The sequence below is a fragment of the Oncorhynchus nerka genome, unplaced genomic scaffold (genome assembly GCF_034236695.1).
Source record: "Oncorhynchus nerka isolate Pitt River unplaced genomic scaffold, Oner_Uvic_2.0 unplaced_scaffold_1971, whole genome shotgun sequence".
Classification (NCBI taxonomy): domain Eukaryota; kingdom Metazoa; phylum Chordata; class Actinopteri; order Salmoniformes; family Salmonidae; genus Oncorhynchus; species Oncorhynchus nerka.
Window position 1 is genome coordinate 1 of NW_027039356.1, and position 12,500 is coordinate 12,500.

At 44.8% G+C, this 12,500-nt stretch overlaps 1 protein-coding gene across 1 annotated transcript in view; it reads left to right on the top strand.

Moving 5' to 3' along the window:
* Positions 1-7,680: 7,680 nt before the first annotated feature.
* LOC135567511 (low-density lipoprotein receptor-related protein 3-like) overlaps positions 7,681-12,500 on the top strand; it is a gene marked incomplete at its 5' end in the record, with an annotated part of 36,791 nt that continues 31,971 nt past the window's right edge. Inside the window, 1 exon segment of the mRNA XM_065014875.1 lies at positions 7,681-7,999. Coding sequence (XP_064870947.1) covers positions 7,681-7,999 — 319 coding nt within the window.

Here is a 12,500-nt window from a genome sequence, read left to right on the forward strand (position 1 = left end):
CATCAGTAATACAGTCTGATAGAACCACACAGCCAGATCTCATCAGTAATACAGTCTGATAGAACCACACAGAATCCAGTCACAACCAGATCTCATCAGTAACACAGTCTGATAGAACCACACAGCCAGATCTCAGTAATACAGTCTGATAGAACCACACAGCCAGATCTCATCAGTTATACAGTCTGATAGAACCACACAGCCAGATCTCATCAGTAATACAGTCTGATAGAACCACACAGCCAGATCGCATCAGTAATACAGTCTGATAGAACCACACAGCCAGATCGCATCAGTAACACAGTCTGATAGAACCACACAGCCAGATCTCATTAGTAATACAGTCTGATAGAACCACACAGCCAGATCTCATTAGTAATACAGTCTGATAGAACCACACAGTGAGATCTCATTAGTAATACAGTCTGATAGAACTACACAGTCTGATAGAACCACACAGCCAGATATCATCAGTAATACAGTCTGATAGAACCACACAGTCTGATAGAACCACAAAGACAGATCTCATCAGTAATACAGTCTGATAGAACCACACAGCTAGATCTCATCAGTAATACAGTCTGATAGAACCACACAGCCAGATCTCATCAGTAATACAGTCTGATAGAACCACACAGCCAGATCTCATCAGTAATACAGTCTGATAGAACCACACAGCCAGATCTCATCAGTAATACAGTCTGATAGAACCACACAGCCAGATCTCATTAGTAATACAGTCTGATAGAACCACACAGTCTGATAGAACCACACAGCCAGATCTCATCAGTAATACAGTCTGATAGAACCACACAGTCTGATAGAACCACACAGCCATATCTCATCAGTAATACAGTCTAATGGAACCACACAGCTAGATCTCATCAGTAATACAGTCTGATAGAACCACACAGCCAGATCTCATCAGTAATACAGTCTGATAGAACCACACAGTCTGATAGAACCACACAGCCATATCTCATCAGTAATACAGTCTAATGGAACCACACAGCTAGATCTCATCAGTAATACAGTCTGATAGAACCACACAGCCAGATCTCATCAGTAATACAATCTGATAGAACCACACAGCCAGATATCATCAGTAACACAGTCTGATAGAACCACACAGCCAGACCTCATCAGTAATAGAGTCTGATAGAACCACACAGCCAGATCACATCAGTAATACAGTCTGATAGAACCACACAGTCTGATAGAACCACACAGCCAGATCTCATCAGTAATACAGTCTAATGGAACCACACAGCTAGATCTCATCAGTAATACAGTCTGATAGAACCACACATCCAGATCACATCAGTAATACAGTCTGATAGAACCACACAGCCAGATCTCATCAGTAATACAGTCTGATAGAACCACACAGCCAGATCTCATCAGTAATACAGTCTGATAGAACCACACAGTCTGATAGAATCACACAGCCAGATCTCATCAGTAATACAGTCTGATAGAACCACACAGCCAGATCTCATCAGTAATACAGTCTGATAGAACCACACAGCCTGATCTCATCAGTAATACAGTCTGATAGAACCACACAGTCTGATAGAACCACACAGCCAGATCTCATCAGTAATACAGTCTGATAGAACCACACAGTCTGATAGAACCACAAAGACAGATCTCATCAGTAATACAGTCTGATAGAACCACACAGCTAGATCTCATCAGTAATACAGTCTGATAGAACCACACAGCCAGATCTCATCAGTAATACAGTCTGATAGAACCACACAGTCTGATAGAACCACACAGCCAGATCTCATCAGTAATACAGTCTGATAGAACCACACAGCCAGATCTCATCAGTAATACAGTCTGATAGAACCACACAGCCAGATCTCATTAGTAATACAGTCTGATAGAACCACACAGTCTGATAGAACCACACAGCCAGATCTCATCAGTAATACAGTCTGATAGAACCACACAGTCTGATAGAACCACACAGCCATATCTCATCAGTAATACAGTCTAATGGAACCACACAGCTAGATCTCATCAGTAATACAGTCTGATAGAACCACACAGCCAGATCTCATCAGTAATACAGTCTGATAGAACCACACAGTCTGATAGAACCACACAGCCATATCTCATCAGTAATACAGTCTAATGGAACCACACAGCTAGATCTCATCAGTAATACAGTCTGATAGAACCACACAGCCAGATCTCATCAGTAATACAATCTGATAGAACCACACAGCCAGATATCATCAGTAACACAGTCTGATAGAACCACACAGCCAGACCTCATCAGTAATAGAGTCTGATAGAACCACACAGCCAGATCACATCAGTAATACAGTCTGATAGAACCACACAGTCTGATAGAACCACACAGCCAGATCTCATCAGTAATACAGTCTAATGGAACCACACAGCTAGATGTCATCAGTAATACAGTCTGATAGAACCACACATCCAGATCACATCAGTAATACAGTCTGATAGAACCACACAGCCAGATCTCATCAGTAATACAGTCTGATAGAACCACACAGCCAGATCTCATCAGTAATACAGTCTGATAGAACCACACAGTCTGATAGAATCACACAGCCAGATCTCATCAGTAATACAGTCTTATAGAACCACACAGCCAGATCTCATCAGTAATACAGTCTGATAGAACCACACAGCCTGATCTCATCAGTAATACAGTCTGATAGAACCACACAGTCTGATAGAACCACACAGACAGATCTCATCAGTAATACAGTCTGATAGAACCACACAGTCTGATAGAACCACACAGCCAGATCTCATCAGTATTACAGTCTGATACAACCACACAGCCAGATCTCATCAGTAATACAGTCTGATAGAACCACACAGTCTGATAGAACCACACAGCCAGATCTCATCAGTAACACAGTCTGATAGAACCACACAGTCTGATAGAACCACACAGACAGATCTCATCAGTAATACAGTCTGATAGAACCACACAGCCAGATCTCATCAGTTATACAGTCTGATAGAACCACACAGTCTGATAGAACCACACAGCCAGATCTCATCAGTAATACAGTCTGATAGAACCACACAGTCTGATAGAACCACACAGACAGATCTCATCAGTAATACAGTCTAATGGAACCACACAGCTAGATCTCATCAGTAATACAGTCTGATAGAACCACACAGCCAGATCTCATCAGTAATACAGTCTGATAGAACCACACAGCCAGATCTCATCAGTAATACAGTCTGATAGAACCACACAGCCAGATCTCATCAGTAATACAGTCTGATAGAACCACACAGCCAGATCTCATCAGTAATACAGTCTGATAGAACCACACAGCCAGATCTCATTAGTAATACAGTCTGATAGAACCACACAGCTAGATCTCATCAGTAATACAGTCTGATAGAACCACACAGTCTGATAGAACCATGCAGCCAGATCTCATCAGTAATACAGTCTGATAGAACCACACAGTCTGATAGAAACACACAGCCAGATCTCATCAGTAATACAGTCTGATAGAACCACACAGTCTGATAGAACCACACAGCCAGATATCATCAGTAACACAGTCTGATAGAACCACACAGCCAGATCTCATCAGTAAAACAGTCTGATAGAACCACACAGCCAGATCTCATCAGTAATACAGTCTAATGGAACCACACAGCTAGATCTCATCAGTAATACAGTCTGATAGAACCACACAGCCAGATCTCATCAGTAATACAGTCTGATAGAACCACACAGCCAGATCTCATCAGTAATACAGTCTGATAGAACCACACAGCCAGATCTCATCAGTAATACAGTCTGATAGAACCACACAGCCAGATCTCATTAGTAATACAGTCTGATAGAACCACACAGCTAGATCTCATCAGTAATACAGTCTGATAGAACCACACAGTCTGATAGAACCATGCAGCCAGATCTCATCAGTAATACAGTCTGATAGAACCACACAGTCTGATAGAAACACACAGCCAGATCTCATCAGTAATACAGTCTGATAGAACCACACAGTCTGATAGAACCACACAGCCAGATATCATCAGTAACACAGTCTGATAGAACCACAAAGCCAGATCTCATCAGTAAAACAGTCTGATAGAACCACACAGCCAGATCTCATCAGTAATACAGTCTGATAGAACCACACAGCCAGATCTCATTAGTAATACAGTCTGATAGAACCACACAGCCAGATCTCATCAGTAATACAGTCTAATGGAACCACACAGCTAGATCTCATCAGTAATACAGTCTGATAGAACCACACAGCCAGATCTCATCAGTAATACAGTCTGATAGAACCACACAGCCAGATCTCATCAGTTATACAGTCTGATAGAACCACACAGCCAGATCTCATTAGTAATACAGTCTGATAGAACCACACAGCCAGATCTCATTAGTAATACAGTCTGATAGAACCACACAGCCAGATCTCATCAGTAATACAGTCTGATAGAACCACACAGCCAGATCTCATTAGTAATACAGTCTGATAGAACTACACAGTCTGATAGAACCACACAGCCAGATATCATCAGTAATACAGTCTGATAGAACCACACAGTCTGATAGAACCACACAGACAGATCTCATCAGTAATACAGTCTGATAGAACCACACAGCCAGATCTCATCAGTAATACAGTCTGATAGAACCACACAGCCAGATCTCATCAGTAATACAGTCTGATAGAACCACACAGCCAGATCTCATTAGTAATACAGTCTGATAGAACCACACAGTCTGATAGAACCACACAGCCAGATCTCATCAGTAATACAGTCTAATGGAACCACACAGCTAGATCTCATCAGTAATACAGTCTGATAGAACCACACAGCCAGATCTCATCAGTAATACAATCTGATAGAACCACACAGCCAGATATCATCAGTAACACAGTCTGATAGAACCACACAGCCAGACCTCATCAGTAATAGAGTCTGATAGAACCACACAGCCAGATCTCATCAGTAATACAGTCTGATAGAACCACACAGTCTGATAGAACCACACAGCCAGATCTCATCAGTAATACAGTCTGATAGAACCACACAGCTAGATCTCATCAGTAATACAGTCTGATAGAACCACACATCCAGATCGCATCAGTAATACAGTCTGATAGAACCACACAGCCAGATCTCATCAGTAATACAGTCTGATAGAACCACACAGCCAGATCTCATCAGTAATACAGTCTGATAGAACCACACAGTCTGATAGAACCACACAGTCTGATGATGGTGTTTAACTGTAGTCTCATTGGGTAGTAGATGGGTAGTAGATGGGTAGTAGATGGGTAGTAGATGAGTAGTAGATGGGTAGTAGATGGGTAGTAGATGAGTAGTAGATGGGTAGTAGATGGGTAGTAGATGGATAGTAGATGGGTAGTAGATGAGTCTCATTGGGTAGTAGATGGGTAGTAGATGGGTAGTAGATGAGTAGTAGATGGGTAGTAGATGGATAGTAGATGAGTCTCATTGGGTAGTAGATGGGTAGTAGATGGGTAGTAGATGGGTAGTAGATGGGTAGTAGATGAGTAGTAGATGGGTAGTAGATGGATAGTAGATGAGTCTCATTGGGTAGTAGATGGGTAGTAGATGGACAGTAGATGGGTAGTAGATGGGTAGTAGATGGGTAGTAGATGGATAGTAGTGGGTAGTAGATGGGTAGTAGATGGGTAGTAGATAGTGGTGTTTAACTATAGTCTCATTGGGTAGTAGATGGGTAGTAGATGGGTAGTAGATTGGTAGTAGATGGGTAGTAGATGAGTAGTAGATGGGTAGTAGATGGGTAGTAGATGGGTAGTAGATGGGTAGTAGATGAGTAGTAGATGGATAGTAGATGGGTAGTAGATGGGTAGTAGATAGTGGTGTTTAACTGTAGTCTCATTGGGTAGTAGATGGGTAGTAGATGGTAGTAGATGGACAGTAGATGGGTATTAGATGGGTAGTAGATGGGTAGTAGATGGGTAGTAGATGGACAGTAGATGGGTAGTAGATGGGTAGTAGATGGGTAGTAGATATTGGTGTTTAACTGTAGTCTCATTGGGTAGTAGATGGGTAGTAGATGGGTAGTAGATGGGTAGTATATGGGTAGTAGATGGGTAGTAGATGGGTAGTAGATGGACAGTAGATGGGTAGTAGATGGGTTGTAGATGGGTAGTAGATGGGTAGTAGATGGGTCGTAGATGGACAGTAGATGGGTAGTAGATGGGTAGTAGATGGACAGTAGATGGGTAGTAGATGGGTAGTAGATATTGGTGTTTAACTGTAGTCTCATTGGGTAGTAGATGGGTAGTAGATGGGTAGTAGATGGATAGTAGATGGGTAGTAGATGGGTAGTAGATGGTGGTGTTTAACTCTAGTCTCATTGGGTAGTAGATGGGTAGTCGATGGGTAGTCGATGGGTAGTAGATGGGTAGTAGATGAGTAGTAGATTGGTAGTAGATGGGTAGTAGATGGGTAGTAGATGGGTAGTAGATGAGTAGTAGATGGGTAGTAGATGGGTAGTAGATGGGTAGTAGATGAGTAGTAGATGGGTAGTAGATGGGTAGTAGATGGGTAGTAGATGAGTAGTAGATGGGTAGTAGATGGGTAGTAGATAGTGGTGTTTAACTGTAGTCTCATTGGGTAGTAGATGGGTAGTAGATGGACAGTAGATGGGTAGTAGATGGGTAGTAGATCGGTAGTAGATGGACAGTAGATGGGTAGTAGATGGGTAGTAGATGGGTAGTAGATGGGTAGTAGATAGTGGTGTTTAACTATAGTCTCATTGGGTAGTAGATGGGTAGTAGATGGACAGTAGATGGGTAGTAGATGGGTAGTAGATGGACAGTAGATGGGTAGTAGATGGGTATTAGATGGGTAGTAGATGGGTAGTAGATGGGTAGTAGATGGACAGTAGATGGGTAGTAGATGGGTAGTAGATGGGTAGTAGATAGTGGTGTTTAACTATAGTCTCATTGGGTAGTAGATGGACAGTAGATGGGTAGTAGATGGGCAGTAGATGGGTAGTAGATGGGTAGTAGATGGGTAGTAGATGAGTAGTAGATGGGTAGTAGATGGATAGTAGATGGGTATCCTGCCACCCAACTCTTCTGCTTCTCTCTCCCACTAATTAATGATCTCAGCATATTTCTGGGTCATAACACACACACACACACACACACACACACACACATACACACACACACACACACACACACACAGACACACACATACACACACACACACACATACACACAGACACACACACACACACACACACACATACACACAGACACACACACACACACACACACACACACACACACACACACACACACACACACACACACACACACACACACACACACACACACACACACACACACACACACACACACACACACACACACATACACACACACACTCACACACACACACACACACACACACACACACACACACACACACACAGACACACACACACACACACACACACACACACACACACACGTTCATTCATTCATTCAATTAATGCACTCGCCGGAGTAGCTGAGCCATCAGGGATGATGTAATGCTTTTGTCAGTGCTTCCTGTTTCCTCCTCCTGCAACTACACTTCCTGTTGAACACGTCCCTCATTCCCCGTTGCTCCGATGAGATCATCTAGCGTGTGTCTGGGGTGAAGGATCAACGTAGACACTACCAAGACCATGTTTCCCTGAACCCTTTGTCTAACCCATGTCCCTCGTCTGTCTCCCTGTGTCCTCCTCCCCCTCCCAGCTTCCCTAACTTTGACCTGGAGGAGTCAGGTCAGTGTCAGGGGGACTGGCTGCTCCTAGGACCCACCTGGAGAGAGGAGTACCGGGTGTGTGGCTCCCTCCTCCCACCTCCCTTCATCTCCTCCAGGGGAAGAGTCTGGCTCTACTTCCACTCACAGGCCAACAGCTCAGGACTGGCTCAGGGGTTCAGACTGTCATATATCAGAGGTGAGAGACACTTCCTGGATAAATACAAGCTAGGGGGGAGAGGAGGAGGAGAGGGAGGGAGGGAAGGGAGAGGAGGAGGTGGAGAGGGAGAGGAGGAGGTGGAGAGGGAGAGGAGGAGAGGGAGGGAGGGAAGGGAGAAGAGAGGGAGAGGAGGAGGAGAGGAAGGGAAGGGAGAGGAGAGGAGAGGAGGAGAGGGAGGGCGGGAGAGAAGGAGGAGGTGGAGAGGAAGGGAAGGGAAGGGAGGGAGAGGAGAGGAGAGGAGAGGAGAGGAGAGGGAGAGGAGGAGAAGGAGGGAGAGGAGGAGAGGGAAGGAAGGAAAGGAGGAGAGTAGGAGAGAGAGAGGAGGAGAAGGAGGGAGAGGGAGATTAGGAGGAGGGAGAGGAGGAGAGGGAAGGAGGGATGAGGGAGGGAGAGGAGGGAGAGGAGGAGAGGGAAAGGGGGGGATGAGGGAGGTGAAGGAGGAACAGGAACAGCCTGATACTGGTAGGCCAGACAATGGAATGCACTGTGTTGGTTGCACAGAGAGCAGACTGGGTGTTACACCTTCTATCTAACTACCATCTGGCATCGATGGAGTCACTGATAACAGCTGTGGTGTTCACCTTCTCCATCTAACTACCATCTGGCATCACTGATAACAGCTGTGGTGTTCACCTTCTCTATCTAACTACCATCTGGCATCGATGGAGTCACTGATAACAGCTGTGGTGTTCACCTTTTCTATCTAACTACCATCTGGCATCGATGGAGTCGCTGATAACAGCTGTGGTGTTCACCTTCTCTATCTAACTACCATCTGGCATCGATGGAGTCGCTGATAACAGCTGTGGTGTTCACCTTCTCTATCTAACTACCATCTGGCATCGATGGAGTCGCTGATAACAGCTGTGGTGTTCACCTTTTCTATCTAACTACCATCTGGCATCGATGGAGTCACTGATAACAGCTGTGGTGTTCACCTTCTCCATCTAACTACCATCTGGCATCGATGGAGTCACTGATAACAGCTGTGGTGTTCACCTTCTCTATCTAACTACCATCTGGCATCGATGGAGTCACTGATAACAGCTGTGGTGTTCACCTTCTCTATCTAACTACCATCTGGCATCGATGGAGTCACTGATAACAGCTGTGGTGTTCACCTTTCTATCTAACTACCATCTGGCATCGATGGAGTCACTGATAACAGCTGTGGTGTTCACCTTCTCCATCTAACTACCATCTGGCATCGATGGAGTCACTGATAACAGCTGTGGTGTTCACCTTCTCCATCTAACTACCATCTGGCATCGATGGAGTCACTGATAACAGCTGTGGTGTTCACCTTCTCTATCTAACTACCATCTGGCATCACTGATAACAGCTGTGGTGTTCACCTTCTCTATCTAACTACCATCTGGCATCGATGGAGTCACTGATAACAGCTGTGGTGTTCACCTTCTCTATCTAACTACCATCTGGCATCGATGGAGTCACTGATAACAGCTGTGGTGTTCACCTTCTCCATCTAACTACCATCTGGCATCGATGGAGTCACTGATAACAGCTGTGGTGTTCACCTTTTCTATCTAACTACCATCTGGCATCGATGGAGTCACTGATAACAGCTGTGGTGTTCACCTTCTCTATCTAACTACCATCTGGCATCACTGATAACAGCTGTGGTGTTCACCTTCTCTATCTAACTACCATCTGGCATCGATGGAGTCACTGATAACAGCTGTGGTGTTCACCTGCTCTATCTAACTACCATCTGGCATCGATGGAGTCACTGATAACAGCTGTGGTGTTCACCTTCTCCATCTAACTACCATCTGGCATCGATGGAGTCACTGATAACAGCTGTGGTGTTCACCTTCTCCATCTAACTACCATCTGGCATCGATGGAGTCACTGATAACAGCTGTGGTGTTCACCTTCTCTATCTAACTACCATCTGGCATCACTGATAACAGCTGTGGTGTTCACCTTCTCTATCTAACTACCATCTGGCATCGATGGAGTCACTGATAACAGCTGTGGTGTTCACCTTTTCTATCTAACTACCATCTGGCATCGATGGAGTCACTGATAACAGCTGTGGTGTTCACCTTCTCCATCTAACTACCATCTGGCATCGATGGAGTCACTGATAACAGCTGTGGTGTTCACCTTTTCTATCTAACTACCATCTGGCATCGATGGAGTCACTGATAACAGCTGTGGTGTTCACCTTCTCTATCTAACTACCATCTGGCATCACTGATAACAGCTGTGGTGTTCACCTTCTCTATCTAACTACCATCTGGCATCGATGGAGTCACTGATAACAGCTGTGGTGTTCACCTGCTCTATCTAACTACCATCTGGCATCGATGGAGTCACTGATAACAGCTGTGGTGTTCACCTTCTCCATCTAACTACCATCTGGTATCGATGGAGTCACTGATAACAGCTGTGGTGTTCACCTTCTCCATCTAACTACCATCTGGCATCGATGGAGTCACTGATAACAGCTGTGGTGTTCAACTTTTCTATCTAACTACCATCTGGCATCGATGGAGTCACTGATAACAGCTGTGGTGTTCACCTTCTCCATCTAACTACCATCTGGCATCGATGGAGTCACTGATAACAGCTGTGGTGTTCACCTTCTCTATCTAACTACCATCTGGCATCACTGATAACAGCTGTGGTGTTCACCTTCTCTATCTAACTACCATCTGGCATCGATGGAGTCACTGATAACAGCTGTGGTGTTCACCTTCTCTATCTAACTACCATCTGGCATCGATGGAGTCACTGATAACAGCTGTGGTGTTCACCTTCTCCATCTAACTACCATCTGGCATCGATGGAGTCACTGATAACAGCTGTGGTGTTCACCTTCTCTATCTAACTACCATCTGGCATCGATGGAGTCACTGATAACAGCTGTGGTGTTCACCTTCTCTATCTAACTACCATCTGGCATCGATGGAGTCACTGATAACAGCTGTGGTGTTCACCTTCTCTATCTAACTACCATCTGGCATCGATGGAGTCACTGATAACAGCTGTGAGAGAAAAACACAGCCAGTTTGCTTTTTACATTGTGGGACCCACAATCAATACTGTGTGGGATGAAAGGAGAGGTGCACTAAGCACAGCTTGTCCTATTTCACCCCAGGACGACATGTCACAGATCAATAAGCAGGTATTGAGTACGTCAGTAAAGCTGTCTGCCATTGATCTGTATTGGCAGAAGACATTGATGAGCGTCGCCCTGTCCCCAAAAACACCACAGATGAATCTGCCTTGTTCAGGGGAACAGTGGGTTAACTGCCTTGTTCAGGGGGCAGAATGACTGATTTTTACCTTGTCAGCTCTGGGATTCGATCCAGCAACCTTTCGGTTACTAGTCCAATGCTCTAACTACTAGGTTACCTGCCACCTGTTGGGGTAGTTTGGTGGGTGGTTTGTTGTTGTGTAGTTTGGTGGGTGGTTTGTTGTTGTGTAGTTTGTTGGGTAGTTATTGTTGGGGTAGTTTGATGGGTGGTTTGTTGTTGGGTGGTTTGTTGGGTAGTTATTGTTGGGGTAGTTTGTTGTTGGGTGGTTTGGTGGGTGGTTTGTTGTTGTGTAGTTTGTTGGGTAGTTATTGTTGGGGTAGTTTGATGGGTGGTTTGTTGTTGGGTGGTTTGTTGGGTAGTTATTGTTGGGGTAGTTTGTTGTTGGGTGGTTTGGTGGGTGGTTTGTTGTTGGGGTAGTTTGTTGTTGGGTGGTTTGTTGTTGGGAGGTTTGTTGTTGGGTGGTTTGTTGTTGGGTGGTTTGTTGTTGGGTGGTTTGTTGTTGGGTGGTTGTTGTTGGGTGGTTTGTTGTTGGTGGTTTGTTGTTGGGTGGTTTGTTGTTGGGTGGTTTGTTGTTGGGTGGTCTGATGGGAGGTTTGTTGTTGGGAGGTTTGTTGTTGGGTGGTTTGTTGTTGGGTGGTTTGTTGTTGGGTAGTTTGTTGTTGGGTGGTTTGTTGTTGGGTGGTTTGTTGTTGGGTGGTTTGTTATTGGGTGGTTTGTTGTTGGGTGGTTTGTTGTTGGGAGGTTTGTTGTTGGGAGGTTTGTTGTTGGGTGGTTTGTTGTTGGGTGGTTTGTTGTTGGGTGGTTTGTTGTTGGGAGGTTTGTTGTTGGGTGGTTTGTTGTTGGGTGGTTTGTTGTTGGGTGGTTTGTTGTTGGGTGGTTTGTTGTTGGGTAGTTTGTTGTTGGGTGGTTTGTTGGGTAGTTTGTTGTTGGGAGGTTTGTTGTTGGGAGGTTTGTTGTTGGGTGGTTTGTTGTTGGGTGGTTTGTTGTTGGGTGGTTTGTTGTTGGGGTAGTTTGATGGGAGGTTTGTTGTTGGGAGGTTTGTTGGGTAGTTATTGTTGGGGTAGTTTGATGGGTGGTTTGTTGTTGGGAGGTTTGTTGTTGGGAGGTTTGTTGTTGGGAGGTTTGTTGTTGGGTGGTTTGTTGTTGGGTGGTTTGTTGTTGGGTGGTTTGTTGTTGGGAGGTTTGTTGTTGGG